The sequence below is a fragment of the Neovison vison genome, chromosome 6 (assembly GCF_020171115.1).
Source record: "Neovison vison isolate M4711 chromosome 6, ASM_NN_V1, whole genome shotgun sequence".
Taxonomy (NCBI): Eukaryota; Metazoa; Chordata; class Mammalia; order Carnivora; family Mustelidae; genus Neogale; species Neogale vison.
The window spans coordinates 75,030,743-75,052,819 of NC_058096.1; the positions used below are offsets into that span (position 1 = coordinate 75,030,743).

General features: G+C 44.5%; 1 protein-coding gene across 3 annotated transcripts in view; it reads left to right on the forward strand.

Moving 5' to 3' along the window:
• The window catches only part of GYG1 (glycogenin 1), a 33,723-nt gene that overhangs the window by 9,867 nt on the left and 1,779 nt on the right, over positions 1-22,077 (forward strand). For all 3 annotated transcript variants that reach the window (XM_044251567.1, XM_044251565.1, XM_044251566.1), the window contains exons 5-6: positions 7,650-7,776; positions 21,150-21,369. In XM_044251567.1, the coding sequence (XP_044107502.1) occupies positions 7,650-7,776; positions 21,150-21,369 (347 nt within the window). The remainder of the gene's footprint in view (positions 1-7,649; positions 7,777-21,149; positions 21,370-22,077) is intronic.

Below are 22,077 nucleotides of genomic sequence, written 5' to 3' on the forward strand. Positions count from 1 at the left end.
TGAGGTCCTTATACCTACATGTTCTGTATTCTTTTTTTTTTTTTTTAAAGATTTTATTTATTTATTTGACAGAGAGAAATCACAAGTAGATGGAGAGGCAGGCAGAGAGAGAGAGAGGGAAGCAGGATCCCTGCTGAGCAGAGAGCCCGATGTGGGACTCGATCCCAGGACCCTGAGATCATGACCTGAGCAGAAGGCAGCGGCTTAACCCACTGAGCCACCCAGGCGCCCCCTACATGTTCCGTATTCTAAGTGGCCATTTAGACCCTTAAACTGTAAGATGTTTTTTTCTGTGAGGAGAGTATAAGTTTTTTAAACTTTTAACAGAAAAGATTGGTGGTAAATTCTTATCAAGTGTAAAACTGACCCTACTGCTATCTCCTTTAATTTTTGTAGTTACTTAGGCTTCAAACTGGACCTTCCCCCAAAAGGAATGAAGGTGAGAGGTATTTCTCGATACCACTTGTCTTGTCCAACCCAAATCAGCTCAGAAATCCCAGTGTGCCTCCCTGGGTTGGCTGACTGGGTGGCTTCTCCCTTGCCTGCCGCCCGAGGTAGGCTTGCCTCAGCTGCCCCTACATGAGGCTGCTGGTGGCCTGAAGGGTACTTCAGCAGCTGCTTTGAAAACTGCTCTCTTGCATTTATGTCATTTCACTGATAGCTTGAGTAGTAAGCATCTCGAATAAGTAAAAATGAAAAGTAGAAGTCACAACATGTAACAGCAAGACAAATGAGCACCCAGGTTTTTTCTCAAGAGCTATTTTTACCTCCTTATACCCATGAGTATTTCTTTAACTTAGCCATCTGTTTGTCTCTAGCCTTGTAACCAGCAGAGCTCATGAGCCCCGTGAGAAATGGAGAAAGGGGAAAAGACTAACCTATTACGTGTGTACAGGCTCTTAAACTGGCCCTCCTCCTCCACTCTCTCCCATCACGCCTCACTTGTTCACTCACTCATGTGTTCATGCAGCAGACCGTTCTGGAGGGCCTGCTGTATCACTACACTAGTACTAGGAGCCCCTGTAGTCACGTTCAGAACGGCAGCCTGGCCGGGTTCCTTAGCTGGTGGCAGAGCCTGGGCGGAACCAGACAGTGTTCCTTGACTCTGCGTCTGGGTGTGTGTGTGGTTTTCCCCCTTCCCTCCCCATTAGTCCCTTCTGCAGCATTCATGACCATGAATCCTGATAGCGATACAGGTTGGAGGAAAATCTCTAGGACATGGCCCTTACTACAGATTAATTACTTAAAATTCATTCCCCCAAGTAGGAAATAGCTGATAACATTCCTCATCCTACATACAGATAAGGCAGTGGAGGCTCAAGTCTACTCTCTCTCTAGCTGATGGCTCTTCTCCCCGGAACCACAATTTCTAGAAGTACTTTGCCTTTCCAAATCAGCTGCACAGTTAAGGGTCTTGCATTGTTTTCTGAGTCTGGGAAGTATTCTTGGAAATACTACTCTCTACATTTCTTTCGTCCACTTAGCATTTACATAATGTTAAGTACTAATCTGGGCAAGATGCTAAGTTTAATGACCAGCGTTAGACTGGTAAATAATTCCGAGTTTTATCTCTGCCTCTATAAAGCTTATGAGACCTTACAGAAATTTAATAACTAATTATTACATTTTTTACACAACTAATAATGTAATTAAGTTATTCCATAACTAATAATGTAATTGTGATTCTGATAAATTCAGAGTGCTAAGAGAATCTAGACTAGGAAGAACTGCCTTAAATTGAAAAAGTGAAATTAGCCCAAGAATAAATGTTCCCTTGCTTTTATACACTATCTAACATCTTGATTATTAAGAATCTCTTTTTATTTTTTATTTTTAATTTTTTTAAAGATTTTATTTACAGATTTGACACAGAGAGAGCTCACAAGTAGGCACAGAGGCAGGAAGAGAGAGGTGGGGAAGCAGGCTCCCTGCGAGCAGAGAGCCCGATGCCGGGCTTGATCCCAGGACCCCAAGATCATGACCTGAGCCGAAGGCAGAGGTTTAACCCACTGAGCCACTCAGGCACTCACGAATCTCTTTAAAAAAAAAAAAAAAGATTTTATTTAGGGGACACCTGGGTGGCTCAGTGGGTTAAACCTCTGTTTTCAGCTCAGGTCATGATCTCAGGGTCCTGGGATCGAGGCCCACATCGGGCTCTCTGCTCAGCACAGAGCCTGCTTCCCCCTACCCCCACCTGCCTCTATGCCTACTTGTGAGCTCTCTCTGTGCCAAATAAATAAAATCTTAAAAAAATTATTTATTAGAGAGTACATGGGAGGGGTGTGCACGACTGTGGGGCAGGAGGGTAGGGGAGGGAGAAGCAGGCTCCCCACTGAGCTGGGAGCCTGACTAGAGGGGTGGTGGTGATATGCAGTAATAGTGAGACCCGAGCTCCAAGTGCCTAGATTTCCACCAGCCACTGGGGTTCATTCAGTGATCCTTGGTAAACCTCATAGAAATATCCCCAAGATCTGGGCCATTCATAGACTATAATCCTTGGCATATTTGCTGTAGGCAGAAGTGCTGATACCAGTGTATAGTGGATGTCAGTTTTAACACAGCGAGTCACATTTTCATTTCAGTGCTTGCCTGTATCACTGTAAAGTATTAAGCATATTTTACTTTAAATTCTTTGCTTGATACTTGGTCCTCTGCCCTTTCATTAGATTGAGAACCATTTGAGAGCTGAAACCTATCTTACTTATCATCCTAGCCATAATGCCTATACCTAATTTCTGTTACTTCACACATTTTCTATAGAAATGACTGTGCAAATTGCATTCTCCGATTTAAAAAAAAAAAAAAAAGTAATTCCCTAGAAGACTCTAAACCAGTGCTTCACATATTTTAATATGCAAAGAAATCACCTAGAGGTTAAAACATGGATTCCGATTCTATAGGTCTGGGTTGGAGCTTAACATTCTGCCTTTCTGTCAAGCTCCCCGGTGATGCCCATGGTGCTGAAAACTGGACTGCTTTGCCTAGGATGATTTTAGAGGGAACATTCCTGTGGCTGAGCTGCTAGGGTTCATGTTTAAACCAAAATTGACCCACCCTTCCTGCTATCCAGAGGAGGAAGGCCAAGTGTCAACAAACTGTGGAGGGGCACAAAAACAAATGCACAGATTTAAAGACGGCATTCAACTCCATTTCTGCCTTACAAGATTGAGCTTCTGACAAATGCTGTGATGTGTCTATGGTTACCGGTTCATGACCCTGCTCAGAAGACCTGGAAAATACGGAGTGGTTGCAAGGTTATTACTGTACTTGGGCAGCCAGGTGGAAAGATGAGGGAGAATCTGATATTTGCTTTTGTTTGCAAAACAAGTGCCATGTGTCACTTGTCCCATTTCCTTCTGTCTCTCACCTGTGTTGCCACGCCCTGGCCTGTGCATCATAACTGCTGGTGATGTCTCCTAATTGTGTTTGTCAGTTCAGAGATGATGGAGATTAGAAGTGTCTTAACGTGTCAGAATAAATAAAGCTGCCTCCAGAAGTCTGATTGAATGTACTGGACTAGAAAGTCCTGGGGATTTTGTAGTGAAAATTCAGTAGTCTTCATAGCATCCCTGTGTGTTTTGTAGTGTGGACGTGCTGAGATTTGCATTCTGCTTTGAATTGTGCTCTACTTCAGGGATTTCTCAAAACACAGTATTGATGATGCTACATAGATTTTTCTGATGCAGTTAAAACATTTGCCTGACCTTGAAATGTGGAATTGTGCATTTGAAAAAAGATTTTTGAAATGCTAAACTTAAAAATCATGTAAAAAGCTACAGACTTTTAGGTGATGTTTAATTCTATTTTTAATCCGCAATTTTGGGCTGGAATTCGACCCTCTGTAGTCACATAATGAGGTCGGAGGCCGTGAAGTTGTATGCTCTGTGCTGTCCCCTCTAGAGGCAAGGTTCTTGTTGACTACGTAAGGATTTGCCAGTTGAATGCATATGACTGACGCACACGTCTTCCACGTCTTCCCTGCGTGTTCCACCTCTTGCTGGTTTCCTGTCCCACCGGTGCTGCTCGGCCCTGCTGTGGCACACGGCTGAGGGACCGATGAGGTTTGTAAGGTACCTGAGGGTAAACGGAAACAGCCTTCGGTGGCCAGGGGCAGCTGGCCAGGGGCTTTGAGGGATCAACAGGGCTGACTTCCGTTTCCCAGGATCATCCTGTCTGATTGGGAAGTTCTGCTTTACAAGTGCTATTCTGACCTTCACGGAGTTAGATTTCTTCATTGTCCTACATGTAGTCAGTAGTCCTTTTCAGTAGAAATGCTTAATTTTAAAAAGGTCTTCTAAAGTAGAACTAAAAAAAAAAATAGTAGAAAAATATATATAGCATGATGCCTGATTTTTCGAAGTTCAGAAACAAGTGAAACTACCGATATTGTCTGGGGATACATATACATGTGGTAAAACCGAGAAATCATGACCATTAAACAAAACTTTCCATTAGTAGTTCTGGGGGATGGGCAGTGGGATTGGATTAGGTATCCCACACAGAGTTTAAATAGCACTGGTAGCATATGAGTTCTTAAATTGGGTATTGGGTAGAGTTTTATAATTAATGTTTTATAAACTACACATATACTTGTTTACAGTATATTTTGTAATGAAGATAAATTAACAGGTAAAGAATATTTACAAAAGGTCTTGGCACAATCTTGTTCTTGTCCCTCATCTATTACTTTAAAATAACAAAAATACGGCTTTACTAAGGAAAAATCAGGGAAAGCATACCTATAATACCGGTCCCCTTATACAATGACTATTGTTTCACTTATTTTCTTCCAGTCTGAATGTTTATGTTCTTAGTTATGATAACGAGGTCTGTCACTGTGTATCTTTATATTGCTCGGTGGACTGATGGTCATTATAGCCCTTAATTTTAGTGGCCGAATAATATTCCCACCAGTGTATGTAGCATAATGTACTAACCATTCCTGTTGGGTGGAATAGTCAAGTTTTTTCAACTTCTCTGCTATTAGAGAACATCTTCAAGTTTCTTGCATTCGTCCCACAAATAGGTTGTGTATGTGTAGGCATTCTGCTATGTGGTCGAATTACAGTAAAAAGCAAAAAGCCATAGTCTCTGTCCTTACAGAATTTAGAATCTAATGGCTAACAGTTCTTCATCATATTTTGTATTTTAAGCACATTAATCCTCAGACTTATAAAAAAATAATTTTCAGAATAGTAGGTACACATGCAGTTGTAAGAAATAATACATAAAGTTCCCGTGTATCCTTCACCCAGTTTCCCCATGATAACATCTCAATTCCACAAAAAGTAAATTGACATTGATACGATCCATAAGCTCTATTCAGATTTCAGTAGTTTCAAGAGTTTGACGTGTTGTGTGTTTGTGTATGTGTATGGGTTTTCTATGCAGTTTTATTACATGTGTAGTTCGGTGTGACCACAACCACAGTCAAGACAGAACAGTTCTATCATCGGGACCCCTCCTGCTTCTCATGGAGCCATGGCCGCTTTTCCTCCACTCTCTCCCCCTCTTTGACCCCTGACAACCACAAATCTGTTCTCTGTTTATAATTTCATAGTGTAAAGGATGTTCTATAGCTGGCACAGTAGAACTCGTTTTTTTTCATGCAGCATAATTCTCTTGAGATCCCTCCAAGTTGCTGTGGGTATGCATAGTCCTTTCCTTTATATTGTTGAGTAATGGTTCATTGTATGGAGACACCACATTCCTACACCTGTTGACATTTGGACTATTTCCAGTTTTGTGTTGTTATGAATAGAGCTTCTACAAACATTTCCTCAACCTTTATTTTGATGATTACATGCAAAAGGAAATTAGTAAGACTTCAGGCCTCTGTACCTCAAACTCCAGTGTTTATGCCCACATCTGGGGTGTCTTTGTAGAATCCAAAGTAAGCCACTGATGAGTGTTATGGTGTTTTGGCTTTAATATTTTGTGTTTCAAAATGTTGTCAGTGTAGCTAAACTCAGTTTTTGTTCATGTAACTGGTGAAGTACATCCTACCATCATCTTTACCATCCTTCAGAATTCATGAGGGTAAAATCCCAATTTCTCTGTTGAGCTGTTTGTCCCTTGAAGAATGAGGACCCATCTAAGCACCCAGTACAGAGAAGTTGCTCCACAGACGTTAGTTCAATGAAGGCCTTTGATCCTTAGAGTCGACTGAGGGTAGTAAGAAATGGTGAGATACACAGAGGACAAATAAGGTACACTTGGACTTCAGACCCAATGTTTTGATCTTACTACTTAGTTGCAAATATTAAGTGTAATCTCCAGATTTTTAAAGTCTCTTTCAAAACCAGTGAAGACCAAATAACAATGAGAGGCAGTGGGGCCTGTTGTATATTTAAGAAGAAAACTGGGTCCTGGGGCAAAGCAGACTGAGGGAGGTAATCACTCAGTATGGCAGCCTTGTACTTGGGAAGAGCAGGATTCTCCCTGCCTGCCATCTGCCGTACACAGCGCTTACTTCCCCACACACACGTACACACACACACACACACACACACACACACACATACCACCACCACCACCACCACCACCCCCCCAAGCTGCTGTTTTGCTGTATGTGCATGTTTTCCAAAATCTCATGAGCCTAACCCAGAAAGGACATGAGTTATGGGTCAGAATATGTTTTGAGTTGGCACATTGACTTGTTTGGTTACTTGTGTGTTTATGATTTAGGTTAGACACTTTTAGTTTCTTTTGAATGAGTGGCCATGGTTGTCACTTTGCAAGGAAGGCATAAAGATCAGGAACCCCCAAGGGCTAAGCAGATGCGATGCTATGTAGTCGTGGCTGACCTTGGTCCCAGTAATGACTGACCTGGACCTGTCCAGAGGCTTGGTCAGTGGTAGGAGAATGTACCAGGATGATGTGTCTTTCTGGGCCTCTGTCGATGAGCCAACAGCTGGGGCTCTGAAAGACCATTCGATTAACCCAGTTTGCTCTCTTTTGCTTTTTACCATCCCCGCCCCCATAGCCTCTTAAAGTCTAAAATCCTTAACTGGGGATAAAATCCATGTAGTCTGAGCCGTGTGTGATCTGGTGCCTTCCCACATCTCTGAGACCCACCCTTTCCCCTGCTGCAATCCAGGCACACAGGCCAGCTTCCGGGTCTTTCCACAGCCTCATGTTCCACCCACCTCACATCTTCGGTACATGCTGTTTGTTCTGCCTGAAACACCATCTGGCCTCCTCCTCTTCTATCCCTGTATTTGTCAGCCTCCTCATGGACGCCTTCCTGACACGTCACATGTTCTTGAGCCACTTCCACATGCCTCACAGCACCCAGCACTTCGCCACTCTCCTCCTCCTCTGTGGTGATGCTTATTGACTTCTAGTTTGCTGGTACCAGTGTATCCTTCCTCCTCCTGCCCTGCCCCTCATGAAGACGATCGCCATTTCTCTCTTCCCTGTTGACTCTCCAGTGCTTGGCTTGGTGTTTGGCACATAGCAGCTGCTCAGTAAATACTTGTTGAATTTGTGAATTAACTTGGGAAAATGGCTTTAGTAGGTTTAACACAGAGTTTCTTATTTTAAAAATGGAATCCATACCTATTTTTAAAGATCCAGCTATGTGTTCCTATAAAATTATTGACCTGTCTCTGAAGTTTATAACAGTAATTCATTTCTTTTTCTTTCAGGTGGGGACCAGGGTTTACTGAACACATTTTTTAACAGCTGGGCAACAACAGATATCAGAAAACACCTGCCATTTATTTATAACCTAAGCAGCATTTCTATATACTCCTACCTCCCAGCATTTAAAGCGTAAGTGCAAATGGTTTAACTGCTGTTGGGGGAGGTCAGGGCAGGGGAATGGGTTTGGGGGTCCCTCATTGTCATTCTGAAGGCAGTAGCAGGTGGGAATTTGGAGGGAAGTCTTTCTCATATGAGAAACATGGCTATGGTGGGGAAAGGTCTTGATGTTACCAGTTACTTTGTTCAGAGTAACCCTGAGGGCACTTAACCACCTATAGGAAAAAGTTCCCGTTCTTGGGGTGCCACACCCTCTTTTCAATTGTCCCTCTGTCATGGTCATGAATCCATAGCGGGCACAAACCCAGCCTCTGCGTCATAGTGGCTGCTGTGCTTCAGTTCCTGTGCCTCTAAAATGAGGACGTTAATAGCTTTCTCTGTGGTGACTGTGGGGGATGAAGCAAGATGCCGGCCACAGTATGCGGTCCTGGTCCAGGGCAGGGCTGTGGAGCCAAGCTCCCTTGTTCACATTCTGGAGCAGCTTTTTCCTGGTTGGTGACTGGTTCCTGAACTTCTGTCTCAGGAGGAGTTAGACTTGTTACCGAACTTCTCTGCCTCAGTGTCCTCCAAAGTTAGTCTTGATCATTAAGGGAGGTAATCCTATGAGGTGGGTAGAAGAGGGCACTCAGTAAACAGTCACATGATTAGTCCTTTTAGTTGGCGATGTGGTGTAGCAGTAGGCATAATCTGTGAAGCCAGAAAGGCAGGGTGTGTTCTCACTCTGCCACTTACCTACTCAGTGGTTTAGCCCTGTGCCTCAGTTTATCCGTATGCAAAATGACAAGGAAAATCAGACCTACCTCACAGAGTTGTCCTGAGGACAGTGCGAGTTCAGACAGGCATAAAGATCTCAGTGGACATCTTGGTTTTGGCAGTATTGTTTGTGTCCCCCCCCCCACCCCTCCCGCCATGCCAGTGTGGTTCTAATTCAGCAGTTAATACAGCCTAGTTATAGGGCTGGTCTCACTGAACAGGGTCCGGGCCCTGTTCTTTAGCCTCTGACTCATTTGTGTTGCATGAAGATGATGATTCAGGTTTCTTGAGTGGCGGCCAAGCTGTCAGGTTGATCCTGAGACACAGCCGTGAGCAGCAAAACTCTTCGTTGAGTTGGGCTCGGCTCTACAGTCTCTGTCCCGCACCAGCATTCCTGAGCCAGCAGAAAACAAAGGGCCTTTCTCTCCTCATATTTCGTTATCCAGAGTCCTCTCTTTACGTCTCCTGCCACAATAATGAGCGCATCTGGCTTCTCGTGGCAGAAGTGTTTCCTTTTCTGTTCTTTTCTGGTCAAACTCTGTCAGCGTTCCCCCAGATAAGGATTGTAAGTATCTTGTGTTCTTTCCTCCCTAACTGTTCTCTTGGCATATGTCTCCAACATATTACAGCCTCTTGATTGTCTTCCCTCTCTAGAATGAAGCAGGCAAACTATCAAATATACCAACTGTCATCTGAGGAACACAAATAGAACAGGATTCACTATCAAGGGGTGGATTTGGAAAAACATATATATTTTTTTTTGGTCTCTCCGTCCTTGGCCTTGTCAAGTACCAGCCTGTCTTGGCCTGGAAATAGGGCCTGATTCTTTTCATTCTTATTGCCTCATAACTAACGCTGCAGCTTTGAACGGTGCTCCCGGAGACCATGATAGCTCCATCCTGTAGAACTGAATTTGTGATAATAAGGCGGTTGGTTAATGTAATTGACTAGACTCCGCTGAGCAAGCAAAAAGATGAGAGGGTGAAGAGGAAAGGATCATTAGTAGTATGAGCAGTTCCACCCACCGTTCCACTTAATGCTGCCCGGTGAGCACATGTCCTGGGGGGAAAATGTTGGGAAGACATGAATCTCCTATCCTTCCAGTTGGTCTCAGTTCCCAAACAGAGTTAACCCTAGTGTTCAGAGATTTGTGTTTTTCTTTCATGTAATGTGGCCCCCGGTGCCTAGCAACTATCTCCCCTGCGGGTCATTTGGACTCCATCTGATTTTTACCCCAACACAAAATTTGAACACACTGCACCTTTCAGTTGCCTGGTTTGCACAGACACGGCTTGCTTTTATTTTGTTTTGACAAGAACAAGAAGCCCGTAGAGCAGAGTGAAGGTTTATTGTGGGAAGGTGGGGGTAGACTTACTTGCTGCAACCAGGTCCCCTTTCTCAGGAACCCAGTTTTTATATCCTCTGAATGAATTTCCTGAAGAAACAATGTGGGGTCTAAATGACCAAAATGATTAGAATGATTCTTCTTCCTGGCTCAACAAATTAGTGCTAATTTTGGAAATCTCCTTGGTTTACTGCCATAATGCAAGGTATATGATGCACTGGGGAGGCTGGGAGCAGCTCCCTCCATGAACTGCCCTCAGCTGGCCCCATGGCCCTACAGAAGCTCTGTGCCTCCGTGCAGCCCGCCCTTGGGGGTGTCTGCTCTGCGCTTCTGTGGTAAGACTTCTCAGAGTGCTGCTTCTCTTACCCTGTTGCTGCCTATTTGGGAATGTTGAAACCCCATCAGAGAACTCCTTTTTCCCTTCCTCTACCGGAAAACGCTTTTTTTTTCTTGCAGAGATCCACCTCCAGAGACAGTTTTCATACCATTGGGAAGGGTGTAAAAGACAGTTCTATCCCTTTTTGTTCCAAGTTAATGTCCGCTTATGACCCAATCTTTTAAGCTTAAGCGGATGATCATGAACACTCGGGCTGCCATGGCTCCCCCACGGATCGCCCCGTGGACCTCTGGGAGCTTGTCGTGAATGTGACACCTTGTTGCTGGGCTCAGTCACCTCAGGGGTCTCCAGGACCTGGTGGCCCTGTGGCGTGCTTGCCTCCCCTAGAATGGCATGTAGGTGGTGGCAGGTAGAATGAGAGACCATGGAGTGCTTCGGAGCGACTTGGGCTTGGCGGAGCAAGTGAAAATTTGTCTCACCAGATCCAGGCAACCATGTGCCATGATGAGGTCACCAAGGCAGTATTTAGCTGCCCCAGAATCTTAGAACCATGGGCATCTTCAAACACATGCTGTACTTAGGACAGTGTAGCCTTGTAGTTTTATGTGAAGTTTTTGCTAAAGGATGGCCGAATATGAACCTTACTTGGCAAATGAATTTGAGTCATGAAGGCAACATTTCTCATACCTTTATCTATATACCATTGGATATAGGGAAGGAAACACTTACTAAAAGAAACACTAGTTTTGGGCGCCTGGGTGGCTCACTGGGTTAAGCCGCTGCCTTCAGCTCAGGTCGTGGTCTCAGAGTCCTGGGATAGAGTCCCGCATCGGGCACTCTGCTCGGCGGGGAGCCCACTTCCTTCTCTCTCTGCCTGCCTCTCTGCCTACTTGTGATCTAGATCTCTCTGTCAAATAAATAAATAAATAAAATCTTAAAAAAAAAAAAAAAAAGAAAAGAAACACTAGTTTTACCACTGTGAGTGAATTCTCAAACATAGTTTCTGAAAAACAAAATTAGTGTTGTTTTCTGTATTAGGAGATAGTCTTTAACACAGCATAATTTGAGAGTTTAAATGCTTGATTTAGTAACTTTTAAGGTAATTTGTAATATATGAATTGAGAAACAAGTTCATAAATGTATTTTTTTTTAAAGATTTTATTTATTTGACAGAGAGAGATCACAAGTAGGTAGAGAGGCAGGCAGAGAGAGAGAGAGGGAAGCAGGCTCCCTGCTGAGCAGAGAACCCGATGCGGGACTCAATCCCAGGACCCTGAGATCGTGACCTGAGCCAAAGGCAGCGGCTTAACCCACTGAGCCACCCAGGCACCCCATAAATGCATTTCTTAATGAAATATTTTGAAAGTGCCTACCATAATGTTTAGGAAATGGTAGTCTTTTAGTTAATACGAGTTTCTTTTTGGTTTTCTTCATCTGGAGGGCCTATTTTATTCATGTAGGTTAGAATCTGGCTTATGCATAGCTCTAGGCAAAATCTCATCAGCCTTTTTAAAAATCAGTCATTTAGCTCTATTTTAGTTTTCTACTCTATCTACTGACCAAAACCTGCTTATGGCCTTTTGTGCCATTTAAATGGGCCCAAAGGAAAGAGAAAGAGTTCTCTGGTATTGCTTTAAGTTGCCAAATTAATTAGCCCTATTGATTGACACCAGAGCTTGTTTTACCAAATAATTTCAAAATATTTTAACTTTATCTTTTTACTTGAGTTCACTTGAGTTTACTTGATCTTGAGTTCAGCCCTGTCCTGGTCTAGTCTCAGAAAGTGTGTCTAGAAACCTAAAAGATTTCTCTCCATTTGCTTACTGCTTTAAATTCTTCTGAGGATATTTGTATCCACTGTTCTTTTTTAGAAATGGGGCTTATTCACTAAGACCACATCAAACCTCTTTAAAATCAGTGTTTTCCAAAAATGAAGTGAACATTTGGCGTCCAGAATTCTGTGTTCATGTATTTCTGATTTGATTGATTTTTTTCCTTGACCCCTGAGATACCCTTAGGTCTAGCTCCCCACTGTGACTGTTGTCACTGAAGCCATAGTTTTCTGTTTTCCTTACCTTCACACTCTTAACATCTTCACTTAAAACACTGAGGCCTCAGAGTTTGGATCTATCTGATTTCATCAGCCGTCTGTTTGTCCACTCACCTGTTTGGTTGGTTGGTTGGTGGGCCCGCGGCACGCAGGGGCTCACAGCTGAATGGGGGTGCTCTAGTTTAATCAGCCTGCGACTTCCTTCATGTGGAGAGTTGCCCGGATGTCACGTGGCACGGTCCGTCATGATTTGAGTGTGAGAGGAGAATCCAGCAGTGGTTGCCCAGCTGTCTTATTACTTCTTTGTGGGTGTCAGGAATCCCTGTTGGGCCCCAGGTCCCCCAGTGTCCAGCATGGCCATCTGGTGCTTCCAACCTCCTCTCTGTTTATCAGGCGATGTATCCTCTCTTCTTACTGCTGCCTGCTCCACTCCCCTACTTCACTTTGATCACCAAGGGGAAAGCTTCCCCATCAGACTGAGCCCAGCCATTAGAGGCTGCCCTGACGGTGGGCCAAAAAGGCATGAGGAGTGGATCTCTGGGCAGAGGTCCGAGTGAGAAATGTCCTCAGGGGGAGATGGAGCTCATGGAAGGGGAGAGGCGTGTGGATTGAGTAGAAGACCTACTGTCTTCCAGGTCTCAGACTCTTGGGCCACACACTCTCTTTCTTTGTCCCACAGATACGTTCTGTCTTCCTTACAAAGTTTTCTTCTTCTTCTTCTTCTTTTTTTTTTTTTTCCTAACTACTGCTTAGAAATCAGGAAATTTCACATGAAACCTAGATTTTCAAATTCTTTTGAAAAAAGGTATTTGGAGAAAGATGTCCAGTGACTGTTAAACATGTTAAAGGTTTGGGGCCTTAAATAGTTGGGAAGATGGGGCCAAGCAGGTGTGTGGGGACAGGGTTTGACCAGAGATGGATTGAATGTATCCAGTATGGGATGAATTACATTTGAAGGGCGTGTGATGCATCCATGGGAAGATGGGGAGTAGGTGAGTAGATGCAGGAGTGGGGAGTTGAGGAGAGGTCTAGGTGAGACAGACTTTTGGGACTGTCAGCATAGATGTGCTGTTTATAGCCATGAGACAGGCTGATGTCACCCAGAGAGTGACTGTGATAGAAGAGTCCTGAAGACTGAGCCCTAAAACAGGAAAGTGTGGAGGAGCAGGGCCCTGAGACCGAGAACAGTGAGGCAAGAGGAGGCCCAGGAAGGGGAGGTGCTGCACAAGCCAGCCAGAGAGAATGTCCCCGGCGGGAGGGAGGGGCCCATCTGTATCAGACAGTGTTGTTGAGAACTGGCTCTGACCTGGAATGTGGAGGTCACTGGGTGACCTTGACAAGAGCATGTCTGGTGGAGTGGTGGGAAAAAGCCTGATTGAAATGCATCCCAGAGAATGGAGAATTGGAGACGGCGAATGTAGAAAACTCTTCCGAAGCATTTTCTTTGAGAGGGAGCAGAAAAATGGGCTGGTGGCTAGATTGGGATATGGGATCCAGAGAGGGTAGCAGAAGTGGTTTTTTCGAAGGTGGGAGATGTGAGAGCATAGTGGTCTGTTGATGGGAATGGTCAAGAAGAGTAAGAGAGGGCGCTTAACCATGCAGAAAGCTGAAGGGGGCCTTTTTGCAGTCTGGTCCTGGAGTAGCTGAAAAACGTGTGTCCTGGAGCACAGGTGGAGAGGTTGGTGTCAGGTAAGAGCCAAGACAGCTTGGTCTTGTAAACTGAAGGAAGGCAGAGTATGTAGACACAGAAGAAGGCAGGTGGACATGTTTTTTGGTTGAGTGAATGGTTCAGCAAGCACCCAGCTGGAGGGATGGAGATTGACAGGGTGTCCCTAGGAAAGTCTCCACAGTGGCTCAGAGTCATGGGGTGTCCTTGGCCTACTGGGTGAGGACAGGCCACCCTGGCAGGGGCAGTAGTCGACCTGGTCCTCCTCTAGGTGGTTAAAGTCCACGCCTGAATATTGTTGTTCTGATGTCCAGGGCATGAGTGGGAGGGTTATTTAGCTTGAAAGGCAGGAAAAAGTCAGGGGGGATCTGTGATGGCCACAGTTCTTTGCTGCTAGGTGGCAGCTATCTTTTGGTGATGCGACATGTGCTCGCTTGTGCTCCGCGGTCCTGACGCTCAGCAGATCCACTCCTCCTCTGCGCGGCCAGCCCAGCCCTTGGCCACTGTGCTCATGATGCTTGGTGTGGACCATGAGTAGCTAGGTAAGAGGAGGAATTTGAGGGTGAGAGAGGAAGGGGGCTGACTGGCAGTAGGGAAGGGATTGTGCAGGAGAGGGAGGCTGAGGAGGCGGCGCAGGAGTGAGCGGCCTGGTGCAGGGGAACATGAGTCACGGAGGTGGGTGGAGGCCGGCAGACCCCCGCTGCTGCATTTCCCAGAGAAAGGTCTCACAAGCCGTGCTGTGTTTCTTCTTCTTGGCTCCTCATTGAACATCCCAGATAAATTGCTCAGTGAGACGTAAAATGGCTCCCGTACGCACTGTCACAGGGTGGTTCCGTTTCCATTCTGAACACTTCTGTAGTCTCAGCCACACGTTACCAGCTGCTGAACTAGTCATGAAAATTCTATCTGATCTTTTGGTAACATCAGGTCACAGGGATTATTTTAACGGCTAACATAAGCAGTATTATTGCTGGCTCAGGTTCAAACTATGTCTTGTGATCTGGACGTCTCTTTTGAGATTCTATCAAGTTAAAATTAGAACACTTATTTTAAGAGATGTATGCAAGCTGAGACAAATCCCCATTACTGGGTCAGAATGAATGGCTCTTAGTAATTTAGAGACAATTGTAATATGTACCCAGTGTTGTTTTGGTTTTGTTTTTGTTTTTTTATTCCTGGCTGGTAATTTGGTGGATAAATCAGGCAGTGAGTCAGTGAATCTTCCCGTTACCCCTGTTCTGGGTCGAGGTCAGTTGAACTTTATCTTTTGACATCAGTATTTCCCCTTCTTATTTGTCAGCTAACTATTTTGCCTTTAGCCAGGCGACATAGATCCTGAGTGGTACCTGTGTGTGGCCTATGGTGAGAGAGCCAAAACAAGAAAAATACCCTGAGTTTACTTTCTATAAGAAATATGCCCGAATTTGCATTTAGGCTAAAATATTCTTGTAAGCAAAAAAGTGATTTCCCTTTTTACTTAGGACCTGTTCTCCTATTTCATTTTGATATAGTTATTTTGGATTTTCATGAATAATTGAAGACTAATTCGGGCACCCCTGGGTATGGCTCATATGGTTAAGTGTGTGACTCTTGATCTCCGCTCAGGTCTGAATCTTGGGGTTATGAGTTCAAGCCCTGTGTTGGGCTCCATGCTGGGCTTGGAGCCTACTTAATTAAAAAAAAAAATTCTTAAAAATTAAACAAAATGTAAGAGTAGAATTGATTAAAATGATAGAAAATGATTTTTAAAAACATTCCTCAGGAAGCAGGATTAAGAGATAAAAATAATTACATGAAATTCATATCTAGATTAATTGAAATTCTAGATACAAAAACAGTGAGACCTTTTGCTCATCTTTTTTGCAAACTGTTCTATTATGAAAGCTAATAGAGCAAGCCCTTCAGGCTACTTTGCTGTGTAAATAAGTACTGTTCTGTTTGTACAGTTAGAGCATAGTTATATAGTTTTACCCATGTAACTCACACACCTTCATAGAAGGTGGCCAGTGTTAGGCCTGACAGCATCCCTTCTACCAAGCCAAGGGCAGCCCTAGGTGCTCTCCAGATCACTGCTGTGTATGACTACCTTATGTCTGTCTTCTCTTCCCTCCCACCTTCCTATCAGAGCCCCATGTCTCCCACCTACCAGCTGCCTTCCTTTGCACCCTGCCCCACCCTCCCACCGTCAGTGGGCTTGTGGGCTGGCCAGAACTTTCCATGTTCAGTGACAGCCAGGCCTGTGCTTCCCAAAGAATCCTTCTTCTAAAACTTGCTTTTCTCCTACCCCGACTCATTTCCTTCGATCAGCTTAGTGTGTGGTAGTTAGGTTAAAGGAATACCTTGATCCCTTAAAAAAGTTCCCATCTTCACTGTACAGAAGTAGGGGGCTTGGACCCCCTACTTGGACCATGGCCTTAACCCCATGACCTCTGAAGCCTGCACGTGGCTTCTTCATGCCCCACCGTCTTTCTTACTTCCTGTCTCCCGCATCCCCGCATCTCTCCTCTGTCTCCCTCCTGAATCTCCATGAGCACTTTCTGGTCAGTTCCTCAGTCCTCCCAGCCGCAGTGGAGACCTAGTCGCATTGTGCATTTTATGATTTGTTTTGTTTTTGCCGAAACTTGGGTAGCTGTTGGGTGGTTATGTCACATCGTCACCATCCCGCTCACCCTCGTCCTTCCCCCATCTCACTGGCACCAAGGAATTCCCTGGCTTCGGGCACAAAGGGCCGTTCCATGCACATTTAGGACCCCTTATGACCTCTGCTTCTACCTCAAACAGGCTTATCGAGGACTGTCTTCAAACTAAGACTGCTCAGTCTAGGAAAGGACCCTCCAGTGGGTACAGTTTTCTCGGTGGTAACAGTAGAATAGGTAAAGAAGGTAATCTTGAGGAGGAAGGATACTTCTTCTAGCCACGGAGGGTGTTGATGATTTAGATTCAAGAGATGCTCAGGGACCATGGCTTCATGAAGGTGGAGCCCAGGCCTGAGCCCCAGTGAGGTGCAGGCTATGGACTGTCCCCAGATGGGGTGTCTGTGGACATGGCAGGGGGAAGGCATTGAACCATATGGGGTGGTCGCTAACCAGAGGTTGCAGAGGCCCCTGAGCCACCATGGGGCACAGACGGACCCAGAGACAGAAGTGTCCCCTCCTGCCGTCAGCTGAGATGGGGTTCTGTCTCACTGGGTGGTGTTTGCAGCTCTGCGGTGGGCCAGACCATCGTGCCCTTCTTTGCATGAGCTCTAAAGGCCCAGTTCCGGGAGCGAGGTGCTGGAGAGGAGCTGGGTGGCCCTTACACCCGGTGTAGCACAGTCCACGTAGGGGTCAGCTGCTGGTCCTAAGCGCCACCATCCATTTCTTGTTCTCCCCACCTTTCCCTTACCTTAGTGCAAACTAAACCCTTGTGAGAACAGTCCGTCTTGGGCAGTGCCAGCTTGCCTGTTTTGTAGCTTTCGTTCCTATCGGTTACTTTCTTGCTCTGTCCTTGACTACATTTGGAGTATTTCCAGGGCTCATTAGACACATCCTTTCCACTCTTCAGACTGACCGTCTGTAGGCAGGGAATTAATCTCTCAAGTAACAGATGCACTCTCAGATGACGTCCTTCCAATTCTGGGAGTGTCTTTCACTGAGAGCCTAGCTGTGGCTAAGAACCTTGGCTCTGGAACCAGACGGCCTCTGTGGAAGCCCAGCCCTGTCACTCACCAGCCATGTGATCTTAGACAAGTTATTGAACTATTTCATGCCTTGGTTTCCTCACATAGTTGTTTTGGAGATTAACTGGGATATAAAACATGCAATTGTCAGCCAGTGTCTGGTCCACATAAGTACTCAGTAGGTGCTAGCTGTTCTGTGACTCCTGTTGAAGCATGTGCAAACTGTCGGGAAGCAGGTTAGTTCAAGGAATAGTGTTTATGTTCTGGCCACGTCTTATTTTAATTAGCATCGTTGCTCTCCTATAATGACTGTAGAACATTCATATGGCAAAATCATGGATTGAAACCTACCAGTCAGTTTTATTCTAGGAGGAGCAAACAAGTAGTCTTGCTCCAGGCAAAATGAGTGAGGAGGCGGGATGTCTGAGAAGGCGGAAGCGAGTGCTCTGTTCTGGTCTCAAGGGGATTGGTATTGCAGACAAGGTAGGGCCTGCCAATCCCCAAAACACACGCAAGTGTCCAGTCTCTGGGATGGGAGCCCCCATCACCACTGGAGCGTTTGTTGAAGGCTGTTTGTTACCTTCACCTGCTTTCTTTCCCAGGTCTTTGCTGGGCCCTGTTCCGCACAAAGCCTCTTCTGAAAATCCGCACCTGCACTCATGGCTTCGGGGTTCGTTCCCGTAGCCCCTTGTGTCAGCGTTGCCGGGTCGCCCTGCTTGTTCCTCATCTGTGCTGTTGTTCCTCATTTTTATGTTAGATGACTCCTTTCCCTGTTCGGGTGAAAATCTTTTGGGGTCCTGCACTGACCGTATGTAATAGTTGCTTATTTAATTAATAGCCCTGTGTGCACAAATTTTGAGCGTTACCCTTTAAGGATAAAACTGAGAGTACTGTGTGTGTGTGTGTGTGTGTGTATAAAATATGAAATGAAGCCTGGGGATTTCCAGTATCTACTTCATTTTCAGAAGAAAGGCACTGTGGTAGTGTCCCTCAGTCTTGGGAGGAAATTTACAGGAGGCTCTATTTTTCTTGCATACTTTTGGAGTGGCAGAATGGGAGGATTGGTAAGAGCGCAGGCTTGGGAGAAAGGCAGAACTGTACCAAATCCCTTTTCTGCCACCTAATGGCTGTACCCACCTAATAGCTATATGGCTCTGGCTGACCCCCTGGCCTCTAGGAGCGTCTGTTAACACGTTAGTAAGATCTACCTTTAGACTGTTAATTACTCACAGTCACGCCCTTAAAAAGGTTTGGGCCCAGGATGCCTGGGTGGCTCAGTCGGTTAAGTGCCTACCTTTGGCTCAGGTCATGATCCCAGGACCCTAGGATGGAGTCCTGCATGGGCCTCTTTGCTGCTCAGCAGGGATCCTGCTTCTGCTCCTGCTCCCCTGACTCGTGCATGCTCCTCACTCATTGGCTCTGACAAATGAATAAAAAAAAGTCTTAACAAAAAAAATGGAGCCCTAAACATAGGAAACTCTCAGATAATGATAGCTATGTAATGGGTCTCTGGCATTTAAAAAAAAAAAAACAAAACAAAAAGCTTTAAAAGATTAGAAAGGTTACAGGAATAGTTTGCATTATTTCAGTCTGTACTTCATGCTCCACCACTTTGGTTGCCTGTAGGATAAATCCACTAACATCTGACATTCGAACCCAGTGCCCAGGGATCCATCCCATTTTTCCTTTTCCCTATCAGAGTTTCATCTTTGGCTCCAGTGGGAGTACCCTCGGTCTGACTCTCATATACTACCTGATACCTGCTCTTCCCCTACCTGGAACTCGTGGCACTCCAGCTCCTGTCTGTTGTACAAGCTTTAAGTCATTGCTCCACAGAACTGACCTTTCATGACCGCCCTGCCTTTACATTCCCGGAGCATTCACTGTTCCCATATTTCTTTTGGAACTTGCTATATTCACTTTTATTATGTGGCTTTATGTACGTAGATTTCCTTCCCGCTAGAATGGGACCACCCTTAACTCTTTTTAAGAAATTATGAAATATATAAACAAAAGGGTTTATAAAATTTTGTTTTTTGTTTTTTTACTTAATCCAGGCTAAGAAATGGAACACAACCAGGGCGCCTTGCTGGCCCAGATGGTTAAAAGTTTGCCTTCAGCTCAGATCATGATCCTAGCGTCCTGGGATCGAACCCCACATGAGGCTGCTGGCTCCGCAGGGAGTCCACTTCTTCTTCTCCCTCTGCCTCTTCCCCTGCTTGTCCCCCCCACCTCTCTACATATATATATCTGTCTCAAATAAAAAACCATTTAAAAAATTCTTCAAAAAAGAAAAAAATCAAACACATCTAGTACCTTAGAAGCTGTCTTGTCTATCCCTTCCCATCACAGCTTCCCCTTTCCCACAGAGATGACCAACATCATGACACATATATTGATTACAGTTCTCTACTTTTTTTTTTAAAGATTTTATTTATTTGAGAGAGAGAGCATGAGCAGGGGGAGAAGCAGAGGGAAAGAGAGAGGGAGAAGCTGACCTTCCTCTAAGCAGGGTGCCTGATGGAGGGCTCAGTCCCAGGTCCTGGCATCATGACCTGAGCCGAAGGCAGATGCCCAATTCCACTGAACCACCCAGGCCCCCCCAGTTTTCTAGTCTTTATATAGTACTTTTTTTGGTTTTGTCTTGCCCTGTATAAGTGGATTCATATGTATGAATTTCTATTTGAATATTTAATAAATTCATCCATTTGCTATATAATGTGTGTAGCTCTAGCTGATTTTCACTGCTATATTGTATTCCCTGATCTGAATATACCAGTTGTCCTTTAAGAATGACAAAATAGACAGATAATCTTAAAATCTCAGTGACATTCAATAGTAAGTATGTCTTTCTTGCTGGTATGTTGGTGGCAAGGCTGGAGCAGCTCTGATGATCTCAGCAGGCTTGGGAGCTGGGCCATAGGTTTGATTCACATTCACTCTGTGGGTCTCATGCATTCTTCTGCTGACAGAGGTCCCTCAGAGAGAAGGCAGGTTTTTGTTTTGTTTTAGACACACTGTTGCTTCCTCCTCCATTTCACTGGCAAAGGCAGGTTCTGTGAACATGCCCAATTAATTATCAGGGTGGCAGGGAAGTGTACTCCCCCGTGGGGATTGGGAAAAGGGGTGAACACTTGCTGAACAAGCTTGAAGATCCGGTCACTCAGGTGGTTTATAGTTCTGTTTCAAACAGCGCTGCTGCTATGAACATTTCGGCTGTGACTCTGGTTCCACATGGGAAAGACCTGTCGGGTCTGTTCCTAGGAGCTGAGCGTCTGGGTCAGAGGTGCGAGCGTTTCCAGTGTCACTAGGTTATACCAAATGGTTTTCCAGGTGGTTGTGCCTTTCCTACCACAGTGGACTGGTGTTTGGTTTGTTGCACTGACCCAGTGCTACTTTTGGATTTTTGTATATATTTAACGTACAACTGAATAATTTCAAAAATAAGTCTAAAATTTTTTTCAGTAAGCTCAAGTTCTTTTCCAACCACTATTTCCAGTGGAAGGTGCATCGTTAAGGCTACAAAACAAAATGCTCAGAATCCACTAATGGTTTCAACTTGTGCTCTCTTGGCAGATTTGGTGCAAATGCCAAAGTTGTTCATTTCCTGGGACGAGTCAAACCATGGAATTATACTTACGATCCTAGCACAAAGAGTGTTAAAAGTGAGTCCCATGATCCTACCATGACTCATCCAGAGTTTCTCAACCTGTGGTGGGACATCTTCACCACCAGCGTTTTACCTCTGCTTCAACAATTTGGCCTTGTCAAAGACACCCACTCATACCTAAATGTGGTATGTTCTGTTTTTTTCTTTCAGGCAATTTAATGCTGTAGTTTTTCTAAAACTTGGTATACTGGTAGAGGTAGTGTTTAGTGGTACTTTAAATGGAGGTGATATTTGTAGCAAAAGGAAATGTCCATCTTACAGGGAAGAAATACTGTCCCAAAGACTTTGTAGATTTTGTGACAGATTTTATTAGATCTGAGTGCATAAGAAAGGACTTTAGAGGTTTATATGTATATATGTGTGTGTGAGAGAGAGAGTGTGTGTGTGTGTGTGTGTATACACATATATATCTGTATCTAGTACATATATATCTGTATCTAGTATGTACAGAATTCTTAGCCCATTATCCTAAGATTCTGAGATTATTCCTAAAGTATAAAGAATGTCTTATTTCAGGTTTTAGAAACTACAAACATTTAAATAGACATATTATTTTTGCTATCTGCTTAGAAGAATGTATTTTCAGTGAACATTACAGTAACACGTGAAAACACACACTTGCAAAAACAAATACATTTCTAGTATTATTTTGGTTTGCCATCCTTCTGCTCTTGAAAAAGAAGTCTCCTTGTAAGAGGAAGATGGCATTAACATTTTAACAGCAACTTGCTTAGCCTCTTTTCCAAGTTTAAATGTCTTCCTCTGAGGTTTGTTCTTTTGGAAGAATTGGAAGATGAGAAGTTACACTTCTCTGCTACATATTAAGATACAAAG